Source organism: Cygnus atratus, chromosome 1, assembly GCF_013377495.2.
Source record: "Cygnus atratus isolate AKBS03 ecotype Queensland, Australia chromosome 1, CAtr_DNAZoo_HiC_assembly, whole genome shotgun sequence".
In the NCBI taxonomy this organism is placed as follows: Eukaryota; Metazoa; Chordata; class Aves; order Anseriformes; family Anatidae; genus Cygnus; species Cygnus atratus.
In genome coordinates this window covers 100425548-100453542 of record NC_066362.1, presented here as the reverse complement: position 1 = coordinate 100453542, position 27995 = coordinate 100425548, and the positions used below count along the sequence as shown (strand labels likewise).

Sequence of the window (27995 nt, the reverse complement as noted above, 5' to 3'; positions counted from 1 at the left end):
GCGGCCCCTCACGGCCGGCTTGGGGGGTAAGCGCCGCGCGCGCGCGCCGGCCGCCGCCGCCCGCCGCCGCCGCCGCCACTTCCGCCCTGCCGCCAACCGCCGCTCCCCGCGCGCGCCGCCGCCACACGGCGCTTCCGGTAAAGCTCCGCGCGCTTCCGGCCCGGCCGCTCGCAGCCCCGCCGCGGCGGGCGGGGGGGGGGGGGGGGGGGGAGGGGGAGGGGGAGCGTCTCCGTGCCGGCGACCGCCGCGGCCCCGCCCCCTCGCGACCGGAGCCGGCGGTGACGCCATCCCGCCCCGCTCCGCGCCCCCGGAAGAGCTCGGGCTGCTGACCCGGAAGCGGCACCGCCGCTCCCCTCTTTCCGGTGAGGAGGCTCCGCCGGAGGAGCCGGGGTCGGGGTGGGCGCTGCTGGGGGGGGGGGGAGGCGCTCGGTGAAAATCCGCCGGGTGAGGGGCAGGCGGCGGGCGGCACGGTGGGGCCGCGCTTCCGGCCGTGAGGCGATCCGGAAGCGGAAGCGGCGGGCGGGCTGCCTGCCTGCCTGTCCGTCTGCCTGTCCGTCTGGCGGGCCGTCTGTCTGTCTGCCCGGCCGCCCCCGTAACGCTGGCGGTTTGTTCGCAGAGCCGGCCCTGGAAGGAGGAGAGATGCGAGAGGAGGGAGAGTGAGAGGGGTAAGGAGCTCCCGCAGCACCGTGAGTCAGCCTCGCCCCCGGGGGGTGGGGTGGGGTGGGGGGCGCCGGGACGGGGTGCGGGGACCCCCAGCCCCGGGGGGTCTCACAGGGGGGCCGCTGGGCGGGGGGAGGGGGGGGGGGCGGCGCATGGGCGGCTCCGAACTCGTCGAGCTCGGGGTTTGGGGTTCAGGGCCTCGGGTGTTACGTTGGGGGGGGGGGGGGGTCCCGGTGTGCGTCCAGGTGGGCTTGGTCTAAAGACGCGGCAGTGCTCGAACTTCTTGGCGCTTAGGAACTTAGTTGGAGGCGTTTTTCCATTTGATCCAATATCCCGTGTGGGCATCCTCAGTATTTTGCAGCGATTAAGCCTAAAACCTCCTCGTTACCGACGAGTTACTCCTTGTTACTTGCACAGACATAAAATGACAACTTAAATCACTCAGGGCCTCTTATCGCCTGAAAACTGCCTAGAAGATAAACGTCAGGTGTCTGGAGAATAAAGAAAACCACATTACAACTTAATCTCTAAATACCTGCGTATCCAACCTTGATTGTGCCTTCCAGAAACGCAGCCTCTACCTCACCGTGTACTTGCACGTGCTTTTGTCTGTGTGTTTATGATTAAAGTGATGATCCTGCAAAGAAGTATAAGCCCAGCACGTTAAGTATGCGGTTCTGTGAAATACTCTGAGAGCTAAACTTCAGGTTCCTTGTCCCTTGTGAGTTTCCTGGTTCACTTGGTTGTTTATTTGGTGTATGTAAATTTGTGGTCTGTACATAGAAGGTGTTTTTGGTTTATATCAGGAGGGTACGTTGACATCTGTCTGATACTAGACTGGTGCGTAGGAAGAAGGTCCCATCTCTGGCCTGTTTGTGGAAGCTGGGATGATGAAGGCACCGCAGTGGGAACACGCTGTGGTACAGGGTTGAAGCTCCAGCCCATGTGTGATAGTTATAGAGCAATTGGAAGGGTTACGAGCAGAGTTCTGGTAAAGTAAGTGTGAGCGGTGGTAAAGTGGGGGCTGTGGATAGGGGTGCATGTTTTCTGAAACATCCTTCAGCCTAAAAGTGGGATAGGGGAGGGACATCTTGCGGGTATTAGGACAGTAGGTTGGTGCAAGGATCTTCATCTTTGTTTTCTCCCTTTGGAAGATTGGCTTGCCAGTGAGATTGCATGAAAGCTTTGACTCTTACACCGTTTCTCCTTTTTCTCCACATTCTTATAACTTCATTACACTTCAGTCTTTCAAGCTGATTTTTTTGAGGCCTGACATCTATTCAAGCGTGAAGACTGCTGGGTGGGGAGACGGATTCTAAGAAAGCTTAGTAAAAACAGAGTAGTCATCTTTGGAGAATTAATACAAACCGTTTTGTTGGTGGTGGGTTTTTTGTGTGTTTTGATTTTTTTTTTAAAAAACATTTTGCAAAGTAAAGTGAACAAAAGTTGGGTGCTTTGTCAAGTTCTGACAGGGGACAAGGTAGAATCAGGAGGCCACTGAGTGCCCCAGCCTATGCTAGTTCGAATTTTACAGTTTGAAGATGGAGTTGCCTTCCTTACTTTTTAAATAAGGAAGTAGTTATGAGATTTTTGTTTAAATTGTCATCTTTCTGTTTTACTCCTAAGCTTTGCAGTTGAATCCAAGGAATCTGAGACTGGACGATTACAAAGTTTATTTGAAAAACAAGCGTGTGATTATTATATGAGACTTTGTTTTCGCAAAGTCAGGTTTGCTTAGGTTTGTCTTTATTTTTTGATGTGGAAGCTGGGCAAATAGAGGCTTACTCATTTAAAACAACAACAACAACCCCCTTGACATCCCAAACAAAAAAAAAATCCCTCTTGATTCAGGGGCTCAATTGCTAAGGAAGGCCTTATCTCTGTATGTATGCCCATCCTGTGGAAGAAAACAGTCATGTACTTAAGTGTTAGATATATAGGGCCTTGTTGTGGGCAGAGTACTTAATTAATCTGGCTCAGAAAAGAAATTAAAGGAAGCTAAGATACCTGCCCCATTGGATTCTGATTGAATCACAGCAGTGTAAATCCAGAGTAATTCAGTCAGGCAGCTAGCAGTCTGAATGCATGCCACTGATGCAAGGTAAATAATTCATCCTTAAGTGGGTTTGTTGGTTGATTTTTAGTGAGCAAGTGAGGCAGGAATACTTGGCTTTGCTGTTGTGTGAGCAATTCATAAAAACAAAATTAACAGGTAATTTGGTTCATTTAAATACTGCTACTCTACATAGAGGAAAACTGCCTTTTGCATTTTGGCTCACATGCAGCAATTCCTCATGTATTTATTCTGTCCTAATATACTCCTGGAAAGTAAGGGTTTCGTGCTACTCGGGGCATGCTCCTCAGCTTATCTGATGCTCGGGATAGGCCCTTCAGAAACAATATTTACTCACTAATTAGACTACTGCCACATCACAACAGAAATAGGACTGGTGCTGTTTGCAGATAGCTGCATGAGAAACCTGCAGTGTTTGTTTTCTCTAAGCAGCTTGCTCTGCCCTGCATAGCGTTCGTTGAGCAGAGTTTTTATCGCATTTGTTGTACCCATCAGTTTTGCCATATTTGTTAAGGAATTGGCACCTCTTCTACTTCAGAAAATACCGTTTTGTGAATTTCTTGAGGTTTTCAGTAGCGTTTTCAGAGCGTTGCAAACTTTGATTGCTAATGATACTGCACAGAGGAATGAGAGGATCAGAATGGAAAGGACTGGTGAATTAGATTTCCTCAGCCAGGTGTTGCTAAGAGATTAAGCCTCTGTCTTCAGACGGCTATCTTCTGGTGGCTAACTGGTCTGTGGAGAGTTGAGATGGAGCCACGGGCACCTGACTGGGGACGGAATCCTACAGAACCTTGTCCCAAAGACAGAACTGAAGCGAGGAACAGAGAGCCCTTCCGTGATCTCACTTGGAAGTACGGTATCTCAGGAGCGGGGTAGTCAGGTTGTTTCCCCACTGTGCAGTCTGGTTGGATGAAAGAGGAGGATCTGGTCTGTCAGGAATATTGAGCGACATCTCCAATCTTCTTCTAAGAGTCGGACTGGAGTGGTCAGAGCAGTGGGCAGTGGGAAGTCAGGAGCCCTAGGTCTTACTTCTTGGTCTGCTGTGGCTGTCTGTTACCTCGGGCAAGTCTGTTTCCCTCTCTCTGCCTGTCCTTCTTCCTGTGTAACATAATGCTAATGTGCCCTTGCTGCATCTGGGTTCTTAGTGAGCTGGGGTGGAGGGACAGGCAGGGTCCAAAACTTTCGCTGCTTGTGGGGTCAGACTGTCTGTGACAGTGAAAAATGTTTTTCAGCTGTGTTTGCCTGGATGCAGATGCACAGACTTCATCATTTATGGCATGTACTTGGGTAGAGGATAATTGGGGAATCTTAGAGGTGTTTTGGGTCAGATGGAGTCTTTTTTTTTTTTTTTTTGCATGGAGGACTGGTGGGCAAGAGGCATTTGAGGTGGACCCAAGCCTGTGGGAATAGCAGACATCTTTTTCTCTGAAAAATAACATGATTTGGGCAGATAGTTCAAAAGTGGGGAGCAGTTGCTTAAGTAAGAACGGGGAGATTAAGGAACTGTCGCAGCATCAGACTGAGTCAGTTCCCTGTTGGAGTCTTTTTGGGTTTAATGTTCCTTTTGTGTATGTGTGTGTGTGTGCGTCTGTCTGTCTTCCTTCTCCTCCATTCCTCTTCCCTTCCCCCTTCCTCTTCCCCCCTGTGCCCAGCTAGGATGGAAGAATCTCATTTCAACTCCTCCCCGTACTTCTGGCCAGCAGTGCCCACCGTCTCGGGACAGGTAAGACCGTTGTCTTCCAACCCGTTACGCCGGCCTCGCTTCCCGCTAGAAGTCCAAGCGCGATACACGTTTGTTGCCCTTCTTGCTCAGCCAACTGCTGGGAGAAGCTGTGGCACAGCGTTCTAAAAGCCGTTCTCCCCACCCTTTTAGATTGAGAACACCATGTTCATTAACAAGATGAAGGAGCAGCTACTGCCCACAGAGAAGGGCTGCAGCCTGGCTCCCCCCCACTACCCCGCCTTGCTGACAGTACCCACCTCCGTGGCCCTACCCACTGGTATCGCCATGGACTCAGACACCAAGCCAGAGCAGCTGACACCACACAGCCAAGCCCCTGTGACTCAGAACATCACCGTGGTGCCAGTGCAGTCTGCTGGGCTCATGACAGCAGGTAGGGGACTCCAGAGACGCCTGCAGCAGGGGGGTAGGGGTGGCAGGGAATCCCGGGGAGTCCTTTTCGGGCCGGGGGTTATTCTGAGCATCTGCGATGGTGTGGACTGCCTTGGCCCTGGCCGTGGTTTCACGGCGAATCTCCGGGCAGTCTGTGCACCCGCCCTCTGTGCTGAAGTTTGACTTCCAGCAGTGGAGACCGGGAATGTTTTGGGCTACTCTTTGTTCTCTTCTGTTTGGGTTGTGTTTGGAAGCAGGCGTATAAAGCTTCCTTCTGTGAAGTGAGGAGGTTGGGCGCCATTAGAGATGTAACACCTGACTTCCATCTTCGTTTGTTTGCAGGTCCTGGTCTGGTGATAACTTCCCCATCAGGTTCCCTAGTGACCACAGCCACCTCTGCACAAACCTTTCCCATCTCAGCTCCCATGATTGTCTCTGCGCTACCCCCTGGCTCCCAGGCAGCCCTCCAGGTGGTGCCTGACCTGTCCAAGAAGGGGACGACCACCCTCTCCGAAGGTGCTGGGGGTGGCGGGGGTGGGGGAGTTGCCCCCAAACCGCCTCGGGGCCGGAAGAAGAAACGATTGCAGGAGTCGGGGCTGCCAGAGATGAGCGACCCCTTTGTGCTGTCAAACGAGGATGATGAGGACCAGCACAAGGATGGCAAGACATACAGGTGGGGAGCAGGGTTAAACCATGACTGTAACATTGCATGGGGTTGGGGGTGCGTTCAGCCCTTCAGAGGCTTACGCAGGGAAGAAGAGATCTTGGCCTCTTCCCTGTGGAGTCCCTGAGCAGAGAAGCTTTCAGATGCAGGGAGAGTTGAGTTTTCTTTCTAATCGGGAATGTTTGCAAACCAGTGGGTTGACCCAAAACTAAGGACCTCCTTAGTGGACAACCTCAATTTCCAAAATGTACAGATGTTAATATTGCTAGGTTGATTAACGACCAGGGTCTTACGGAGGCTGAGCCGTATATCCTTGATGCCACAGCCGGGTAGTATGGCTGGCGTACTGCAGAATGCAGCGCTGTTTGGTGCAACTGGAGCACTTCTGGTGCAGTTGAAAGCCCTAGTGTACCGGGGTGCCCCTGAAGTAGGACTCCAGTCTGTCCAGTATAAATACCTTAGACTGGATGCACAGAGAGCTGGAAGTGAACCGTGGTGATAGTGCCTGCTCCTGTGTTCGTTGCCCAATGTGCTCTCCTCCTGTTCCAACATTCCCAACAAAACAGGAAAAAGTACATTTCTGAATTGGGTATAAGGGTGTTTCTAAGCCCTAAAGGTAGTGGATGAGAGGGGAGAGTGTTCTGAGCCCTGAAGTTGGGTTTCTGAGCTTGGAGGGATGTGGCTTTAGGAACTTCTACCTCTGAGTCCTGGGAATGGGGGAGAGATTAGCTAGGAGGGAATGCTTAAAGCAGAGGGTAATGAGAGTGGTTGTTTCTGAGAAGGTGGGAACTGGACAGAGCAGCTGAGTGCTAGGAAAGAAAGGGAAGCAATGCGATAGTCTGTTGGTTGGGAAGCAGGAGCAAGTGCGGGTGATTCAGTGATGGGCATTTCTCAAGGATGATCAAGATCAATAAGAGACAAATTAGTAGCTAGGTGAAAACAAGGAGGAGATGGGTTCCTCGTTCTTCTCGCTTCCCTACTATGTGCCCATGAATCCTTCTGAGGCAGGCCGTTTCCCCTTAACCATCCTAGACCTTTTTTTTCTTTTCGGTAGATTTAGCCACGTTTCTGGAATAAGAATAACAATATGAAGGCACCTACACAGAATCAGTGCATCCACCGCAGGCACTGTTTCATTTTTAACTATAGCATTTAAAAAAATGTTTGTATTTTTAAATCAATGCAGTTAAATAGCTTCAAAACCAGAGCTTGGATCAGCCTTTTTATTCTCTTGCCCAATGTCCCAGTTTTTCCACTTTGAAAATATAATCAGCGTATGGTGAAGAAGGGTAGGAGTGTTAGGTAGCCTGCTATTTGTAATCCCACCATTTATTTTGGGCCCTAGCCACAATTCCACACTCAAGCTGCTTACAGTCTGGGTTGCTAATTAGGTTGTTAAATATGTATTTACAGGGGACACAATTGGCAGTGAATGCTAGAATTAAAGCTGAACCAAAGCTTTAATTATAGCTCCTTGTTTACTTGTAAGTTTGGAAAAAAAAAAAATGCCAATGACCAGGTGGAGTGACTCAGCAGAAACTTCATGAACATGCACAGGCTGTGTAACTGATCATGGGAAAAAAAATGAGTTTATATGTAGGAGCATGTCATCAGGAAGATTTTCCGTCTTCATCTTTAGTCCAAGTGTGGTACCTCTGCCTCTTCATCCAGCCCCCATCCCAACCCAGACTTCGTCTGGGCACTATTAAGGTGCAAGATAACTAAATTGGTATTTATTGAAGACCACCAAAGAGTATTTCTGCCTTTCTTGGGGTCTTCTCTTTGATGCTTTCCTTGTGCAAGTTTGGAACTAAAAATAATTGTTCAAAAATAAAAGAAAAGGCTGTCGTGTTCTGCAGCTGTGGAAGAGAAAATCTTTGCAATACAGTTTGTACATAATATGCATATGAATAGACTTGCAAGTTAAAACTTTGAGGACTCCTGGGTTCCATCTGTATTCTAGATTATGATAATTTGGGTAGTTCCCATTACTATAATGTGCAGACGTATACTAGCTAAATTAAGACCGTGTGAGGTTTGTCTGCTGCTCCCTTCTCAGGCTGAAGGAGGAGTTGCTTGTGGTATACATGTGGATATGTTTGTATGATTTCATTGATTCTCATGGTGATGCACTAAAGACAATCTAGTCAGATGCCTGGAAGGAGTTTACTATATTGATCAATCCGTTTATTTTTTAATAGCTGATTCCTAAAGCCTGGAAAGCTTTTGTCAATTTGATTTTTTTGATTGTTTCTTTCTTTCTAAATCCGATGAGCTGTCTTGCTGTGGGTGTCAGAGCAGGTGTCTGATGTTCCTAACTCCAGACTCCTGGTGTATTGGTGAAGGCAGAGCAAGGCCTTGAACAGGTAGCAGTGAGGGCAGGTTTTGAAGGGATTGGAGCACAAAGATGATACCCCCATTGCAGATCAGTCCGCTGAATGTAGCGATTCCTGTGCCAGCAAATGGGCGGTGTTTTGCTGCTCTAACATCTTTAGAAGTGAATTAGTCTGCTGTGAAATTGGTGCAAGAATCTTTTATGACTAGGTTTTTCTTTATAAGAAAAGGCGTGAAGCTTTTGCTAATTGAGGTGTTGCTTGCAGATCTTGGACACCTAGCCTTAGGATCAGTCTGGCACAGTCCTTGGTGCTTTGCTTTGTGATATTAGAAAAATGCACATACCTGAAGGGGACAGCATCTGAATCTGTTCTGTGAAGCATTTTCCTTCGTGAGTAATGTCACTTCAGTCTTGTCTGGATTCATTGTCAACTTTATTAATCTTCCCTGACATCCTTGTAGAACTTACTTTTTCTGTGGAAAACAAGATCATCGAGAGAACATCTTTCTAGAAACAGGCAGTGTGCAAAGCACGTGGTTTCTTATCAGAATTTTAAAACATGCTGAGGGAGAGAGAGAGCATGAATCCTGGAGACAGTAGTATCATTTCTTAGCACTGTTTTAGTGCTTGTACATATGCACTTCTTGAAGTTTGTGGTGTGACGTGTTAGACAAGGCTGATTAAATGATGGTTCAGCTTATCTGTTCCAGATCATCAGTTTTTTGTAAAGACTCCAGTTCTTAATCTGGAGTGACTTTGCAAGCTATGCTTCTGAACCTAGTACACCAAGAGCAAAGTTCTTGCCTTGAGAAGAGCCTTGCTGTGATACTTGTGACCAACGAGCTCTCTGTTTCCCACCTTCATTTGTGAGTTCACTTACTTTCAGTAGGGTGTGGGAAAATCAGGGTGTTTTGGTTTGGAAAACAGTAAGCAGCTAAGGGACATAAGCTTCTGTGGTGTGTCCAGGGAGAAAAAGTGCGCAGAAGCCCTGGAAGGCTAGCGAGAAACAAAGATAAATGAGCTGTGGAAGGGGGAAAAGCCAGGCAGAGGACCTGTTGAGGAGATTAGGGACACAAGAGGAGCCAGTGGCTTGAATACAGCAGGTGGGCATGTTCTTAGATAGCTCATTTTCAGCCTTTTTTTTTTTTCCTGCCCTATACTGGATTTAATGTTGTTCTTTAGTGACTTTCTCATTTTTATTTTTTTTTCCTAGATTTGAAGTCAGGTGATTATGGCTTTTCTAAGCCACAAATCTGTTAAAATGTGGCCAAATTTGGCCAAGTTGTAAGCTTTGGAAAAAAAAATCTGTTAGGCATGCCTTGAGAAGCTTTATACTTCAGTAGTTGAAATGTGCAAAGATTATTATATCCTCTTTGATGTTACTTGAGGCTTGCATGACTCCGGGCACTGACCAGACTGTCCATCTCCACAGAAGAAGTAAATACACTCTGACCTCTAGACCTTTATGTGAGGCTGGGCTACTCGTGTACTCTCTCTGCAGTGATAAGCATCTTCTAATGCTGAAGGGCCAAGCACGCTTTTCCTTCAGTCACAACTCCCCCTTCTGCTTCAGAAGGGAGTCCTTATGCCCGTGTTTACAGTAACCCTCCCCCCTCCAATGGGCTCAGCGGCAAGGTGAAAGAAGGCTTGATTCAAATGCAGTAGGGACAAGAGTGAGATATGGCTAGGACCTAGAGCTGATTGTGTCTAGGAAGTCTAGAAAGCTGGTAGAGCAGAGACGGGAAACAGAAGAAAAGACTAGAGGCTACAAACCAGAGGGTGTGATGGAGAGCCTGTTTGAAAGGGAGAGGTGACTGAGAGAAGCTAGGAAGGGCCAAGACTGAGAAGATGGGGAAAGAGCAGATCTACTAGGGGCTGGAAAACGAATAGGTGTCTAGAATTAATGGAACAGATGGGGACAAGAGCATGGGATGTGGACAGACAAATAGAACTATGAGGGAGAGGACACAAATTTTAACTATGAGAACTAAAACTTGAATATACACTGCAATGGAGGATGAAGCTGGGGCACGTGGGTAAAGAACGTGGGACTGGGTCTTGGTGCAGGAAAGAGAGGATTGCAACAGGCTGAAAGGCTAGGGGCAAAGGGAGAATAAAGTTTGAAGTATTAGGCAGAAAGTTTGACCACATTCCCTCCAAAGCCTAGAAATATTAAATCCAATATTCCTAAATTTTGCCGTATTTCTACTGTCAGCACAAGAATGTGACCTCCTCTGGCAAAGAGCCTCATCCCCCTCTAATGCTAGAAAAAGATGTCAGACTACCATTACTATCACTAATTGTCCTTGCTGTGGTGGCAGAGGTCTGTGCAGTGGATCTTAAGATTGCTGATGACCAACGTGGGTGTCGGTACGATGCCACATGTTGGAATTTCTGTTTGCTTTTTTTAACAAGTAGTTCCGTGAGCAGCGGAACTAATGAAGCCTGGTTTCCAGCGGCTCTCTCCTGTGTGGATTCTCTGATGTCTAATCAAGGGTGAGCTTACTAGCCTTTCCCTCAGCAGGGGGCTCCAAGAGGGTCTCTCATCTTTCCCAGCTGCGTATTTTTGTGAAACTTGTAGTGACTTTAAAATCCTTACCCCTTTTTCAGCTTCGGTTGAAATTGGCTTATGATTTCAAAACTAAGGAGGACAGGTGTGCATGAACTTCCATATCTACACACACTGTACACATAAGCTTTGCTTTGGATATGAGTGCTGTGCTTGAAAGTTAGAAATAGAAATAAGACTGACCATTTGCCTCAGGATATAATAAGGTGAAAGCTTGGTTTACGGCAAGTTCTCTCCCTTCTGCTGAGATGCTGTAACTGTGTGTGTGCATGCACATGTGTTCTCAGCTCATTTTAGTACAAAGCAGAAGGAATTAACAGTAAAGATTCTGCAGTCATGAATTTTAATTTTAGTGCTTTTTACTTGCATGTTGTTGGAATGATTGTATGCAAGGGAGTGAAGGGCCAGTTACAGTCTCAACTGGAGAGAGAGAACGTCAAAACTCTTCTGTCACTCATCTATCTGATCGCACCTTAATTTGGCCCTATTGAGTCAATGCACTTTGATACGTCCTTGATTATGTGACTACAGTTATTGTATACGTGATGGCCTGTCAGTGTCCTGCACAATTACTTAGAGAAAGGAAAAATTTTATCAAAAATAAAAATGACTTGGGGTTGTGGAATAGAGAAGGATGATCTGAGGAAGGCATTTGACAGCTAGTCTGAAGAACTGTAGGCTAAGTTTGCCTCTGCCACAGATTTCCTACAGTATTCTACAGCCATGTGGTTCAGGCCTACAGATAATCATACCCTGAAGCATGTGCATATATGAGTTAGGTCTAGCTTTTGGTGGATTTGCATGTGCTGCAGGCTCAAAATGACCATAGACAGTTATCCTGCAGTAATTAACATTTGGTATTCCTAAAACCATAATCCCTTTGCAAGTGTCATAGAATAGTCCTCTGTTACGTGTTGGATCCTGTTTTGCTTTGCAGAAGCATTGGATCTTATATGCAGCACAGAAGTCTTTCAGGAGCTGTGATTTAACTGTAAACAGTATGAAGTTCTTTTAAAAGAAAAATAGTGTTTGCAGCTATCAGGTTAGCCACTCAGAATTATGTCTTACTAATTGTTTTTCACTCCCCTGTCTTCTGCTGCTCCCTCCCCCTTAAAAATAAAGTAAACAGGGGTGTTGTGGAAATAAATGAGTGTCTGAGGAGCACTGATACTTCTGTGGGGGTCCAACAGAGGAGTAATTCTGCAATCTGAGGTTGGAATTGTGTACGGTTGACAAGGCTCAAGGCTGTTCACATCACAATGGTGATGAAGATTACTGAACGCTTGCTTGTTAAGTATCTGTCTGTGCAACATAATAAGGATGCAGTTCTGTGGAAACAGTCAATAAGGCTGTATCAGAACATGCCTGCATTGCGGAGCCAAATTATGGTGACATAGATGATCTTACTTCTGGCACTCCCAAATTTGTTAGTGTTTTCTCATGGGGCTTTTGTGTTCTTTCAATTTTAGCATTAGGTATTATCACTGTACTAGGAAACATCTCATTGTATTTCATTGTTTTGCTGGTCTCTTGCTAATGGTGACTGATTTCATAAATTGGTAGAGAAGGTCTTAGGCTTGATGTTGTTCAGTGATTTTGGAGACGAACAGAAAATCGTGGCTGACAATTTACAGGTAGAAGCAGTGCTGGTGGATAGGTAAGGAAAAATAGGGGAAATTCTGCGTGGTTGTTAAGCCAGAACTGTTCAAGCAAAACGTGTTTTTATTACAGCTGAATGGAAGGTTTAGTTTCTTGGTTTATTAACCCATGTGACTTCTCCCGCAGAGTCAGGTATCGAAATCTAGATGCTCAGACACGATATAAAACAACCATCCAATTAGGCCTGGATAGAATTGGAGCAGGAGTTGGACTTGACGATCCTTGCGGGTCTCTTCCAACGTGGGATATTCTGTAATTCTCTGAAGTGTCCTGTTGGCTGCTGTTGAACACCTTTGATCTAAAGATAAGGAATATTAGTAATGAGGAAACAGTATCCTGGAAAGCAATGACTATGAAAAAAACTTTTAGGAACTAAATGACATCATGTGAGCTCCCAGTGTGAGGCTGTGATGAAAGAGGGTAAATGCAATTGCTGAAAGCATAAGTGCTGAAGTGATTAAAAGAAGACAGGCAACTTGTGAAGTGTGCTGAAATACCACAAAATTCTGGTTCTGATATTTTTCCAAACGATCTTCGAAAAATGGACAAAACACAGGAATCCCCTCAGAAAACTAGAACTGGAAAAATGCTATACGGTGTTAAAAAATATCCAGTGCCTTGCCAAGAGCGTGATGCACATTTGTTTTCTGTAGCCTCATCAAGCAACCGAGTCACTGAAGGAGTGTGGAAATAAGTAGATTCAGATCTCAATGTAGCTGATAGATTTGATAGTATACATGTCAATAGTGTAAATTGGCAACTGGAAGCACGTTAAATTTTTAATGTGATTTGGTGATACTCTAGAATTGGAGAAGCAGAGGTACAACTGTCATATGCTTTCATTTGGCATTTCTATACTCAGGCTTGATTTAGGTCTTATCCGAGTTTTGTAGCTGTGTCTCTTAAATGTTCTGTCTCCTTCCCTCTGTCTCTTACAAAACATTAGTAAGAAAACGTTTAACTCCAGCTTTAAAAAATTGGGGAGTTTGAAGGTTAAATCAGCATTTATCATGCACCGTGCATCCATTATTATGCTATGATTGCATTAGTTACTTCATTAACTCTGCATTGCAAAGGCAGTAAATTTCTTTCCTTGCTAAGTATCTGACTCTGAGAGCCTAAACTTAACTAGTTCAACTTCACACCTTCATGATCTGTTTTTTATAAAAACAAACACAAAAACCCTCGTGGTCTAGTATTTGTATTTGTAGTCTAATAGAAAGAACAAGGGTTCAATTAAATTCTAAGACCAATCTCAGTGGATACTAGGAAATTGAATCCTCAAGGCTGTGTAAAAGCTTGCATAGTTTTCACAACTGTGATATCAATTAATTAAGCACTTGATTGAAAAATGCTGTTAATCCATGTTAGGCAAATTTTACTATGAGATGGTATTTCAGATGGTATTTTATCTCATAACAGCATCTGATGAATGAGGCGGAACATTCCATGAAAAGTGGAAAAAAAAGGCCCTGTGTGTCTCAGAGTTGTAGTCTAGTTGCTATAAGCATAATTTTGTTTATGACTCATCGTGATGACTTTCATATGGGTGCAGAATTAGAATTGTGCATCCACCTTTTACTGGCATTTCATGATTTTTGAGGGTGTTTGTCTTAACATGCACATTCTTTTTATGTCTCACTTTATTTCTGTAGATTCCTTATAAAAAGAAAGGATTATAAACATTGGAAGGGGTTGCTTTTGATCTCTAGCATATTGCTGAATATTAAATTAACTATTTATATGGAGAAATACACCTCTGCGTTGTTAAGAATATGTTCTCCTAAGCTAAATTTGCAGAGCCGTAACAAACAGTTGTAGGGATGTTGTATAATGCTCTCAATGGGAATGCTGCAGTCATTTCTGTTACTTGCTCTCAGAATACAATGGAAGGAGTAGTAGTTTAGAAGCATGATGGGGGAAAAAAGATCAAAAATCTTTATTAACAAAAAAGAAAAGATTATTTCACATAGCACAATGTTCATGTTTAGCAAGCAGCACTGCCAACTTTTCCTATCCCCAGCAAGGAAAATTTCTCTGAAATGAAACACTGAAGCAGTGCAAGTGTCAGATGCAATGTTCTCATTATCCGTATAGATTTAACATTTTTTTGAATCCATGTTTACCCACTAGAGGGCTGATTGCATCTTCTCCTTTAATATTTGATGATGTCTGAGGCAAAATGCAAAACCCTTAATTAAATGGATCATTTGTTCCATTGAAAATGCCTGCTGCCACATAATACAGAACTCTCTGAAGTGCAGCTTTCTGCTGTATTCCAGGGCTTTTTTAACTTAACAAGACTTATGACTTTGTTAATGCTACATAACGTTCTTGCCCTCTCAGGGCTAATGCTAGTTAGATTATTGGAAAACGAGTCCCTGCAAGATTTTTTTTTAAATGTTGTTTTAAAAACACTACTGAAAAGTCCACAGCTGCTAAATTCAGACAACTAGGGTTGGTTTCTTGTTTGATTGGTTTTGTTTTGTTCTTATTTTCTGGTTTGTTTGTTTGTTTGTTTTGTTTCTAACACTCGGATTTATCTTCCATTCTCATGCAGGTGCCAGAGAGGTTTTGAAATACCTTTTTTATACGTTTACTTTGAAAATGGAAAAGGACATTCAGTCTCTTTCTTTTCATTAAAGTTTATTATAGGGAAATTCTGACCTGAAGGCAGATACCTAACAAAGTAAATAAGTAAAGGAATTGGTGCACAGATATTATGGGAAATAAAGTAGATAGCTTTATGTCATTACAGACTTAATGGGTTGGACTGCTTAGACTTGATGACATAGTAAAGATCATGAATTTTTCAAAAAGGAATAGACTTTTAAAATACATGGTCATGCGTACAGCACAGAAGAGATTAGTGCCCAACGTTGTGTTGAAGCTCAAGCAAAACTGATGGGTAGCTGAATTCTAAAAATATTAATTGTAGGTGCCAAGTGATTGAGATTATAACACAGCCTCGGAGTGTTGTTCCGAAGATGCATTATTCTCATGGTTGGAAGATCCTATTTCTGGAAGATCCTATTTCTTCTTGGATTTTTTGAACTCATCCTGTCAGTTATTGTATCTCATGGTACCTTTGCTGCATAAACCAAGCCCACAGTAATTGATTTTTTTTTCCCTACATAGATTTATATGGGTATTGACCAAGCTATCTTTTAATCTTTCCCCCTAACCAAGATAGACTGGGCTCAGTGAATCTCTTCTGTGAAGTAGATTTTCCACACACCGTCATTCCCAAGTTCTCTGAACTTGTCTGGATCTTTCAGTAATTGTTGACTACATAGTCTTCAGCATTAGGCATGCTGTTGCAAGAATAGTTGCACCATTCGCACTTAGAAAGATGATACCTGCTATTCCCCTTTGATTCATTTAGCCATATTAGCACAACATCGCACTGGGAGCTTGTTCTCAATTGAATGATTCATCATCAGAGGAGTGACACTGTGGAACAGACTTCAATTGAGAATACTGGCAATAAACATCCACTGAGAAGGAGCTTGATAGAGTCATGCATGGGGTTATGAATTAATTCCTTGCGTTAGCAGAGAACTGGACTTGGTAACTCAGTGGTACTTTCAGTTCAGTGTTTACTTCAAAGTTCTTTCTAGCATTGCTTTTTTCAAGGATACAGTCATCATCCTCTTAAGTATGACTTGATAACTGCAAAATACATATACTGTCATCAAGTCTAGCTATCATGTTTCAGAAAGTCTGGAGCAAACTGGACAAGTGTTTGGAGATAATTTGGTTTATAAACCAAAAGCTACTTTTTCTAAAAGATGATCCCAATGTTCCTTCTTACTCCTTGTATCTCTAGCAGACCTAGGGATAAACAGCCAAATTGCTTCTGCTTGTTGATTCCAGAAAGGATTTTTGTATGTGTGAGCGGGAAGTTATGTAAGGATGTGTTTAGCTTGCGTGTTGTGTTCAGTTGTGCAATTAAAAGGAAATAAGAGAAAGATGAAGGTAGGAAATGCGGAAGCAACCGTTAGAGGTGATAATGAATGTAAAGGAAAAGAAACAATGTTATGGCAGGTATGTGGTAGAATGCTTGGTAGGGAGGCACGGCTTCCAGTTATATGGCTTAAAATCAAGCTGTGGCTTTGAAGGGCCTGTGGAAGTTAAGGTAGGTGCTGGATAAATATTGCCTACATTACATACACTAATTAGACTGCACACTTCATAAAAGCTTCTGGCTCCAACATAAATAGCCACAATAGTAGATGTAATGATGTATCCTCCTAGGAGGAAAAGAAATAGTTGAATGTGGGCACATGTAGTGGGTTTACAAACAGGATAAGCTCTCTGTGGTGTGTAATACTTGCAGAGACTTTTGTCACTGGGCATTTTTTTAAAACACTGGTAAAACTTAAGGAAATTCCCAGACAAAAACATAATCAACACACCACAGCAGGCAGAACAGAGGTCTTCTAGGTGGCATTTTTCCCTCAGATGTGACCCTGGAAGTTCCAAGTGCAGGTTCCATTTTGTCTTGTTTAATGGAGAAGTCTGCAAATGGAAGGACTTAAATTCAGAGAAACTTTAACTCTGCTCCTTGTTGTCACACACTTTTGAAGGAAAAAATAAAAGGCCAGCAATGGATGCAGCCTCTATGGTTAAAACAACAGAGACAAAATCTTACCATCTTGAATTGTATAGCAGTGCGGGCTTCTTTTAACAACCTGGTGTCATGATGGAGGAACAGTTTTTAACAGCAACATCCACAGCAGATAATGCCAACTGCTTCTTCCTGTTCAAAGAATCTGTGTTACCAAATATGTTTCTGATCTTTATGGGAACAGATGGGTCCAAACTCCTAGACAAAACATTTTAAAACATCAGTAAGATAGAATTGGTGAAAGCCAATTAAACCAGTGAAATAGCTGATTATATTTGCAGAATATCTTTGTGAGACCCACTAGGAAAGTAGCACTGTTGTTATTTTCAGCATTGCCTTCAAATACGTGAATGTCTTCTCCAAAAACGGGAGCAGAGTTAAGTGTTTTGGTCATAACTGCTTTTGCAGACTTTGCAGTACGTGGAATTAACTTTTATTATGAAGACACACCTTAACCTGGATTTTCAGGTTTTCCAACTTTTTTGACTGAAATAAATCATAGATGAACAAAATGTTTTTTGTCTGGGAATTATTATTCCTGTCCCCTTCAGATTGCTGTTGGAAAATTTCCGAAGTGCTACCCTGTCTCCCTTGTAAGCCTAATAAATTAATCTCTTTGATTCTTCCAAGACCTTTACTTGTGTGGCTGCAAGGTATAAGTCTGGTCTTTCCTGCCAGTTCCTAGCTTAAGTTTGTCCCTCTGGGACTGGAGTACTTGCAGCTGAGCATAATGTCCGAGGTGAAACTTCCCCTGATTCACATGGTCAGAAACTATCCTTTATTCACTCAATGTGGAAGACCCCTTCCAGTTAGAGTTGATAGATATTGGGGCTTGCCCCATATGACACTCTCTCTTCCCCTCACCCCGGTCCCAGGTGCCGGATGTGTTCGCTGACCTTCTACTCCAAGTCGGAGATGCAGATCCACTCCAAGTCCCATACGGAGACAAAGCCACACAAGTGTCCTCACTGCTCCAAGAGCTTCGCCAACAGCTCCTACCTGGCCCAGCACATTCGCATCCACTCAGGGGCCAAGCCCTACACGTGCAGCTACTGCCAGAAGGCCTTCCGCCAGCTCTCCCACCTGCAGCAGCACACACGGTAAGGGCCAGAGGAGGCTGGGGGCCCTCCGCACTGCATGTTGCCGTCATCCCAGCATGCTGTGAGCACCTTCAGTGGGTGACTACCTGGGAAGACCTTGCTGTTTTCCACAGGCTGGTCACGTCTCAAACACAACAAACCGGCAGTCGTGGTATCTGACACATAAGACTTGTCATTTACTGTGAGGGGCTGGGTGTGTGCAGAGGTTAGTTCTGCTTACTCTAAGGGGCGTCTGCAGTGGAGTGACATTTTCTGACAGAAGGTAGCACTGGTTTTGTCAGCACGAGAGTAGAGTGGGCGTAGAAGGACTGTTCCCTGTCACCCCAGCCTAGTCCTGCCAAACATCTCAGTCCAGGCTTGCAGCCCCCCTGCTATTTCAGCCATAGGCTTCCCACACAGCTCTGCCAATGCCCCTCAGTCCAAACTCTATAGTTCCTCTCTCTGGATCCTCCCCCGGTGCGGACAGACCACGGTCTCTTGAATCCAAGGGGAGCACGGTTTGAGACCGAGCAAGCTCAGGCCGTGTTTGGAGTTCCTCTGTGTAGCAGATAGCGTGGTGCTGTCCCACCCCCTTTGTGCCCTCATTCCATCAGCACTAGCCAGATGGCGGTCGTGTCCAACTGCTGCTGCTCCTCCTCCTCTTCGGCAGGATCCACTCCAAGCTCCACACGGCGATTGTCAAGCCCCACAAGTGTCCTCACTGCTCCAAGAGCTTCGCCAACACATCCTACCTGGCCCAGCACCTCCGCATCCACTCGGGGGCCAAGCCCTACACCTGCCGCTACTGCCAGAAGGCCTTCCGCCAGCTCTCCCACCTGCAGCAGCACACACGGTAAGGGCCAGAGGAGGCTGGGGGCCTGGCCCTGGCCCCCCCGCGCTGCCGGCATGCACCTGTGGAGCACGCGCGCCAAGCATGCGGGGGGCGGGCGGGGAACGCGGCCGGCTGCACCCACAGAAGGAGGTGACCCACCAGAGTGGACGGAGTGGAGGCTGCGCAGGAGACACTGACCACGGCAGGGCAGAGGTGGGCACGTGCTGTCCCTGGGGATCCTTGGTCTTGCACCGCGGGGGGCACAGAGAGAGAGCAATAGAGAGAGAGGCATTGGCCGTAAGGGATCCTGGCACCATGGGGGTTGGACTGAGTGTGTGGAAGCTTGTCCTGGCATTGCAGGGGGACAGGGACACATGAACACATTTCCCCAATAATGTGAAGGGAAGACTGTTGTAATGTGTATCCTGAGAAGGAACAGAGCTGTTTTCTCGGTACTGTGTGAGCAAGAGAATGAATTCCTCTTGGTCACAGTGTGGGACTCCTGAGCTTAGAGCAGGGAGTCTGGGCCACCAGACCCCTTGCCATTCTTAGGTGACCCATGTGCCAAGCTGGTCAGGCGTTCCTAAGCTCTTGTTCCTCAGTCCTAGTCACGTTCTGAACTCTGCTTGCATGCATATCTTTTCTAACTTCTAGCTGGACACAGGAGCTGGGCAGAGCTCTCTTTGTCCAGGTAGAACAGCATCTGGAGGCAACATCATCCCCTTCCCCGCACTGCTGAGCAGCTGTGAGATTGGATCACAGCATCAGGCCCTGGCAGTCTGCGCTGCCTGTTTGCTCACTGCCTCCTGTTTGTGCTCTTCCTCCTCGACAGTATCCACACCGGGGACCGACCCTACAAATGTGCTCACCCTGGGTGTGAAAAGGCTTTCACCCAGCTTTCCAACCTGCAGGTAAGGGACTGGGCATGCCCTGCTCAACAGTGGGGGTGGCAAATACGGATGTCAAGCGGGAGGAGATGGAAAATGCTGGGAGGAAGAGTGAAAGAATACAGAAAAGCTGTTGAAGTGCTGGACAGGGGAGAGATTCGTGGCTCTCATGGCAACGGTGACCCAAATAAGTCACATAAGGAGTTGCATCCTGTAAAATTTTAAGATTGACTTGCAAGCAGTGATACCTTGTTAAAGTTCCTCTGATCTGTTCTGCAGGGTTTTCTAATGTAGCTGGGGTAAGACTTTTTCTAAATCTCATACATGGAATAAAATCTCTGTAATAGGTGTTTTTGTTTTACAATGGAAGGGGGGACATAAGAATAGGGATTTAGGGAAGCAGAGATGGTGTGTCCTGTTGCAATATCCTGGAGGAGGGGACTGTAGAAAATGCCGAATGGCAAGAAGGTGGGGATTGTGGAGAGTTAAGAGACTCTGCTTTTCAAATGCCTAATATGGCTGAGAAGATAAGGTGTCTGTGGGAAAGCTGTAGTGGACTGGGAGGAAAATAGCTGTCCTGTGCTAGGAGCCAGGCGTACCTTGCTCAGCATACTGGGGCTTAGGGAACTTGGAGCCTGACGGGAAGGGAATGTTAGAGGTAAAGCAACCTCCAGTGTTAATATTCGCTTCCTTACCTGTGCTTGCGTTCTCTTTTTTTCCACCCTGCTGCCAACCCCCAGTCCCACAGACGGCAGCACAACAAAGACAAACCTTTCAAGTGCCACAACTGCCACCGTGCATACACGGATGCTGCCTCGTTGGAGGTGCACCTGGCTACGCACACGGTGAAACACGCCAAGGTCTATACCTGCTCCATCTGCAGCCGGGCCTATACCTCGGTGAGTATTTGCTCCCCTGAGGGGGTGGCAGAAGTGGAAATACTTCTCAGTGAGTCGATCCTTCAGGTCCCATGGGAGCAGCCCCGTGAGCTGTCATATCCCTCCCTGTGGGCTTTGGCTTTTGTGAAAGCCGTCCCCTCCTCTCATGCCGTTCTTCCTGTTGCAGGAGACGTACCTGATGAAGCACATGCGGAAACACAACATCCCTGACCCCCAGCAGCAGGTGGTTCAGGCCCAAGCCCAGGCCTCTCAGCAGCAGCAGCACTTCCAGCCGCAGGGGGGTGGGGCAGCAGGGGGCCCTTCTGGAGACACTAACCCACCCAACCCTCCCCCTCAGTGCTCCTTTGACCTGACTCCTTACAAGACTTCAGAGCATCACAAGGACATCTGCCTCACTGTCAGCACCAGCGCCATCCAAGTGGAGCACCTCTCCAGCTCCTAGAGAGACCTCAACCCAGGGAGCAGAACGCCTCTTGTGCATAGCCTGCGCCCGGGGCACTGCTTGTGCAGCGGCCCTCCTCGTGCAACAGTCTCCGGCCTCTCCTCCTGCAACAGCCTCTTCTGGCCGTGTAACCCTGTTCATGGCAGCCCCTTGAACAACAGCCTGTCTCAAGGGGGTGCTCCTTCTGTGCAACAGCCTGCCTGGTAGGAGGATGCTTCCTTGTGCAAGAGCCCCCTTCCTGTGCTGGGATCACTTCCTCATGCAAGAGCCCCTCCTTTCAAACCCAAAGAAAGGCCCCTGTTCTGCCTTCTCTCTCACTGTAGGATGTGCGTGAAGGGGGTGGGGAGGTGTTGAGACGTGCGTGGTGTGATGGGATGGAGAGATGGTCCTTGTACATTCAGGGGCTTGGACACGTTTTCAGCGGGCCACAGAAGAACGTGGCAGGGTTCACAGCTGGATGGGTATTTTTGAGGATTTCCTTGAGTGTCTAAGAGAGAAATATCCATTCCTGTCCCTCCTGCTTGTGAAAGGGAGGAGGGGTCGCTTGTCCTGCCCCAAGGACTGGATGGGAGAAACCTTCTCCACAGCGGAAGGTGAAACCAGTGTGGGGGAGAGGTGAGGCTTGTTCTCTGGGCTGGACAGGTGCCTATACTGCCTGAGGGCTTTAGAGCGTTGCACTCTTTCTTCTCCCCTAGTGGAGAGCAATAGAGAGGAGTCTGTCTGAAGTGGCTGCTGCCTCTCCCAGCTGTCTGAGCAGCATCATGGCCAAGGCCCTGTAGGAATGTGGGTTCCTGCTCATTGCTCTTCCTGCCCATTGTGGATGATGTCCTAGCAGCTTGTACTTCTCCTCTCCCTCCTGCTTCTCCCCACCTCCTCAGAAAAGCCTGCAGGCATCAAGAACAAACCAAAAAGCAATGGAGGGGAGGGTAAGAGACTGCCAAAATAATCATCACCCTTCTCTCTACTTCCTTTACTGAAAGGTGGAACAGCAGCAGTTCTGACTCTTACACACCTGTCCTGCCCCCAGTTTCCCAAAGGGAAGGAGGAGGAGGAGGAATAGACCAGTCTTTTCAAGGAGCCGGCAGGTGTCAGGGAAAGGCTAGCTTCTCTGCTCACCTCCCATCAGAGCGCTCTCCCAGGCTCCCTCTTGCCAAGACGGGCTGGACTCACATGGCAGTGGTGGCCTCTTCTGGACCCTGATCATGGGAGAGAATCCCCAAAAGGTGGACAGTGGAGAGAAAGGGATGAAGATCCCCACAGAGAGACCAATCTAATGAGAAGGGGGAGCCAAAAGGAATAAACTGAAGGCCCCTTGAATTTATATATATATATATATATAAATATCTATTCCCCACCCCTGGCCCGCTCTGTCCTTGCTGTAACTGTTTCTATCTCTGTGTTTATAAAACGCATTATCCTGGCGAATTTTTATTTTCAATCTTTGTTTGTTTTTCCCTCTCTCTTCGTCTTCAGATTCCCCCCCTTTTTTTTTGGTCCACATGACTACTAGTCTTGTGTGTCACTTCTTAGTTTCTTTGGATCATGGAGGCTGACTGGGAAGAGAATGAGAAGGCAAGGGAAAAAGCATGTGTTGCACTCAAATCCTATAGAATCCCAGACTTATGTATGAACAACCAGTAGGGGCTTTTTTTTTTTTTTAACCACCCTGTGTAGAAATAAATTGGTGTAAAAGGCTCCTTGAAGGTGCTGCTGCAAGCACCCTGCCCCTGTGACGTGTGTTCCTTCTCCACGCACCAAAACACTGCATGAGCATCTCGCTGCGGTGAGTCCTGAATGGCTGTGTGAACGCGAGCAGTGCATCCCTGCCTTTGGGCAGCCTTGTGGTTTGCACGATGAAAGCGAGGAGCTCTGCACCTGTGTAGCCGTCGGCAGAGAACTGTTTCTCTGCACTTAGTCAGCAGGGTTGGCTGCAAATGGTTGGATTGTTTTTTAGATCCATAGATTAGGCTAGAAGAAGCCATCTTACTCCTGCATTTTACAGGTGACATTTCAACCCATTTATCCTGTTCTGAGCCTCAGTAACTAATAACGCTTTTGAAGTACGTGTTCACAAAATGGATTGGCTTGATTTTGAGGCAGAGGGACACAGCAAATCCCTTCCATTGGTAGCCTGCTGCAAGGGCTTTGTGTTCTTGCTTTAAAATATCTAAGCCTGATTTCGCCTTTGGATTTGTTTGGCTTTGGCTTCTAGTTACTAGTTCAGGTATGTCCATCCCACTGATTCAGAGACCCTTAGAGCACATTGGGGCTTTCTCCCCTGGTCTGGTGTTTAAACACTGTAATACCACCTCTTAATCTACTTCTTGACAAGCTAAACAGATGGAACTCCTTCAGTCTTCCACTGTAAGGGATTTCCTCCAGCCTGTGAATTATTCTTGTCGTTTATTTCTACATCTTGGCAAATTCTTCAGTATCTTGTAGACATGTTCATTTCAGAATTAAGTGTTCAAGCCCCATTGCCATGGACAAGGTTGCCCTGCCCTTTGCCTTAAGTCTGCAGAGGATTGCATTTGCCCGTTTCTTGCAGCGTTTTACTGGAGCTCACATTAGCTGCTTATCTGGTGTGACTCCTAGATCATCTGAAGTCTCAGCTTTCCATGATAGTATTTTTCCCCTTTCTGCAGGCGTGGTCTGAGTTCTTACTTCCTGGTTACTTAATGTGAGTCTATATCAGAGTCTATTGTGTGTGAACAGACCTAGCTTACTGATGGTCCAGGTTATGCACCACTTTGTCAGTTTTGTCAACCACAAACTGTATCAGTTGTTACTTTTTACTTTCTGATCCAGGTTGAAAATGCTATATTGCATCTGACCTACACTAACTTGAAAAGCATCATTCAGTGCAACTTTTTATTAGCTTCTTCTTGAGACTTGCAGGCTAGTAGTCATTTCTTAATCTTCTTAGTATGTGATTATGTACAGTAAATCTTTTTGACTTACGGTGCTAGGTCAATGCCTTACAAAAATTTAAGTATGTTGCACCTATGCAGTCCCCTTTGTTAAACCAAATGTATAATGATGTCTTCAAAGAATGAAATTAGGCATTTTTTTTCTTTTTTTCCTCTACAAAATCTGTATTCTGTAAACCTTTGGATTATAGGTTTTATTCTTCATTCATTCATTCTTCATCTCAACAGCTCTTACGTTATTTTGCCTCAGACTAATTTTGACATTGAATCATTTCATTTGCCTTTTGGGAATACTGTCATTGAATGTCTTACGGTATTTCTCTGATATCCCAAGTTGAATGAAAATTAGAATCAATGGGCTAGAGAGCTTGTTAGTCAACTGGAAAGACTCCTGCTTGTTTGCTGACTTGAAAATATATGTCCCCGGCAGATGTTGTCTAACTTCCTACTTTGATACTAAGGTACTGGAGAGAAGTTGCTATTTTCGTACTACTGCCACATTCTGTTTCTTTCTGAATATGGGATTAGAAATATTTTGTTGACTGATTGTCCTTGTTCTGTGTCACTAGCAATTTAATCATTTTTATTTAGCATGGATCAGTACTATTAGTAATATTTGTTTACTTTTTATTTTAAAAAATTAATGAAAGTTCCAAAATCCATATTATCTGTAGTTTTGCTAGCTGCAGAGCTTTCCTTACCAGTTTTCTCTATTTAATAATACCTAATTTATGTCAGTTGCTGTCTGGCCTTCCTCTTTTCGATGTGTTATATTTTGGCCTTTTCTCTCTCTTTTTAAATTGTTTCTTCTTGCTCACAGACTTTCTCACTGAACCCTGGACAAGCTTTTACCCAGTTTCCCCCTCTTCCTTGATTGTGGAATTGGAGCTTTTTTGGCCATATAATAAATTTTTCTTAACAGTTTTCATTCACATTTTTCCGTTTTACATTTTTTTTCTTATGGACAACTCAGTTTACAGTTTTGCTCACTTTGGAAATTGGCTTTGTGAAGCACAGACTCTGGATAGGTTTATTACTGCTTGTGGCTCTCCTCCACATGCCCATATTCAGCAGGAACAGGACAAAACTGCCTGTTTCCGCTCATGTTATTATCTTGTCTTGTATGCATCACCTCGAAGTCTGAAAAATTGACCTGTTTTGGGTGCAGTGTCTTGTATTAAGAAAACTAGTTTTGAAAATTGGAAGTATATTTTGCTGACTGGCTGGATTTCTTGGGGAGTGTCTTGCAAGTTACAGTTCCTTGCAGTGTTTTGTTTTTTTTTTTAACATGTTAAAGGTGCTTGAAATCACCTTACCTTGTTTGATTTGTTGTTTTCTAATGTCTTCTATCCTTCCCCTTCTTGGAATTGTTGCCAAGCATGGGGATCTATGTGTATTTAAGGCTGTACAATTCTTTTGTTACCAGTTATTTCAAAGATATTGCTTGTGTTTGTGCAGTTTGCCGCTGTTCCTGTAATTTTTACTGTTGCCCAGGAAGAAACCAATGATTTTTATTAAGGGACTTTCCCATCAAGTTTCGGAAGTGCCACTTTATTCCAGGATTTATTTTTTTTCCCCCTCATCAACGAAAAATTCTTATTTCTGTGTTTACCCAGGCTCGTGTTGGTGGTGTAGAAATAATTGAAAATACTTTATTCTCATTATCTTTATCACTTACTCAAGTTTGTATCAGGTCTTCCTCATCGAATTTCTGAGGCTATTTAACACATATAAAGTACTTCAGGTGATTTTAAAAGTATGGTTACTACCTGCAGGATGCAAAATATAACATCCACACAAAATTATCCCCTACTGAGATGAAGCTGCAATTTCCACAGTCTGCAGCTTTTCAGCTTTGTACGCTCAAGGTGACAACAGTTCAATTATTTAACTTCCACTCACAAGAACGGAATATTCTCTTTACTTTCTCTTCAGCTCCCTGAATTCTTTAACTATGCATTTTCTTTGTGATGCCAATCCATTTGTTCCTGTGTGTCTGTACCCAAGAAGACCTTACATTGACTCTGGAGTTCTGCCTTAGGCTGCATCTTGAGTCTCTGCTGGAAGGCGGTAGCACTTTTTCTTCTTGTCTTTTCTGAATCCATTGTCAGTTCTAAGCTGGATTTTGCAAATTATCACTGCTTTAAAAGGAAACATCACGTAGGCTGGAAATCATTTAGAAAAGTCACCCACAAAACAGTAACTGAACCTCAGCTGTGACTAATGATAGTATTGCTGCTCGACCATTCAGTTAAATCTTCAAGAAAGATTTAAGACTTTTCATAATTTAAAGACTTATGTTTAATCAACCATGTCCCTTATTAAATTTTTTTGTTGGTTATCACTGCCATTAAAACTACCATTCTATTTTACTTTTTTTTTTTTTTAACTTCATAGGGTCTTGTTATGCCTGTGTTCAGTACATTAAAGTCTTCTGCTATCAGAAATCTTTTTCTTTTGTAATGAGTTACAGACCATGATCAAGCCACTGTATTCATCTTTCCAAACAGCTAAATTAAGTCAAGCTGGTTTAGGTATCTCACGGTAAGGCTTAGCTCCATCATGTAGCACTTACCTATTGCCTTTCATTTTCCCTTATAAACGGCCAGGCTGTGCAGTATGTAGATGCAAGTCTTGCTACATTATTCCTAGACAGTTATTTTGAACCACCAAATTTATATGGCCATAAAAGAATAAACAATTCTTTTAATGAGATCTTTTTCATTAAATTAGATCAAATAACATTATGTTTCCTTTTTTAGCTGAGTGTAACCCAAATTGATTACACTCTGATTTTGCCAAATCAGTGTTAGGTTAACTGGCTTATAGCAACCTGGATAATCCCCCTTACTTTTTCAAATATTTTTAAATGGAAGTATTTACTTGTCTTCTGGAACACATTCAAACTCCGAGGTTCTTCTGAAAGGAAAGCCCATTATTTCCATCTGCTTGCCAGATAGTTCTTTTAAATCTTGATTGTGAGCTTCTAGCTATGCAACTTCTAGGATATTTTATGGGTAGATGGGTAGAACTAAACATCTTCCTAAATATCATGGACAATTGGTAATCTTTCATTACTTCACAGATTTGTCTACATCTTCCATCTTTCTTCATAATATAGAATATAATTGAGATCCTGCCTGTCTTCTATATTTTTATTATTTTATCATCTTCGTATCAACTAAAGGTTATATATCATGTCTAGGATTTTCTTCTAATATTTTGCAGGTGATGTACCTGAAAGATGCCCAAGTTTACTAGTACAGTTTCAGAACATAGAATGAAATCGCTCTGTACATTTCATTAACTACATGATAGGTACCTGTTCAATCGTCATTCCAGGTACAACAGATTAAATTTGTGTGCATGGTTTCTTGTTTCTGTATAGGACACCGAAGTACTAGAGAGATGTAGTGACTTGGTCCAACAAACATTTCGATTTCATGTAGTGTCTGTGTAATGAATGGAAAAAAAAAAAACAACTGCAAGAAAAGAAATCATGACGCCAAAGAACTAGAGTCTATGCCTAGTTTTGCTGCTCAATTAGGATATGTTTTTGGAACGCGCACACTGCTATAACATGGGGCATTTGGCATCCTCTTCCGTATGTAAAGCTGATTTACCACCTTGGGGGCAGGTGCTCCAGTTCAACTGATGTTTGTGAGAATGAAGCGTGGGTACATCTACTCTTTTCTGAAGAGAAGGAAATGCAGAGCAGGGACCTCTGAACTGAGAATGTAAAAAAGAGAGAAGAGTTGAATGTGTGCCTCTACAGCAAAAAGGGAACTAAACAAGAAACTTTGGAGTTGTAGGCCTACTGCTGCGGTATGCGTAACAATCCCTCTCAAGTACTGACTACCTTGTGGTCCTTGGAGAACACTTAAAGAGGTCTGTAAGGTAACTGAAAAGCTGGAAGCTTAAATTTTATGCAGATGTTCACATTTCCAAGGGAAAATACACAGGCATCTGTAGATCAATAAAGGCTGAGAACCTAGTCTAGACAACTTCAGGAGGCTGTTTAGTTTCCCTCTGCGAGATGCACAGGCTTTCCACTCACTGATCAGTCAGGTCCTGCATCAAACCGGGAGGTATTTATCTCCTAGCAATATGATGTAACTGAAGTAGCAAACTCCAGCAGGGGTGGAAATAACCCTTGGAGTTAAGCAGATGTGTCTTTGTTACTACAGTAGTTACACGATTATCAATATACAAGGCTGGG

General features: G+C 44.8%; 1 protein-coding gene across 11 annotated transcripts; it reads left to right on the top strand.

Annotated features, from left to right (window-relative positions):
• The first annotated feature begins 16 nt into the window (after positions 1 to 16).
• Positions 17 to 27792, top strand: ZNF384 (zinc finger protein 384). 11 transcript variants are annotated; one of them, XM_035571545.2, is made up of 13 exons: positions 347 to 362; positions 617 to 665; positions 1106 to 1381; positions 1467 to 1656; positions 4394 to 4460; positions 4611 to 4851; positions 5193 to 5523; positions 10268 to 10345; positions 17583 to 17807; positions 18457 to 18639; positions 19451 to 19529; positions 20246 to 20404; positions 20571 to 27792. In XM_035571545.2, the coding sequence occupies exons 4-13, from the start codon at positions 1604 to 1606 to the stop codon at positions 20844 to 20846; spliced, it is 1692 nt and encodes a 563-aa protein (XP_035427438.1). In that variant the 5' UTR covers positions 347 to 362; positions 617 to 665; positions 1106 to 1381; positions 1467 to 1603; the 3' UTR covers positions 20847 to 27792. The 11 variants fall into 11 exon arrangements, with proteins under 11 accessions (XP_050567726.1, XP_050567720.1, XP_050567709.1 ...); XM_050711752.1 differs by lacking the exon at positions 1106 to 1381 and having other exon boundaries at positions 309 to 362; XM_050711755.1 differs by lacking the exon at positions 1106 to 1381 and having other exon boundaries at positions 309 to 362; positions 4390 to 4460.
• The last annotated feature ends 203 nt before the right edge of the window (positions 27793 to 27995 follow it).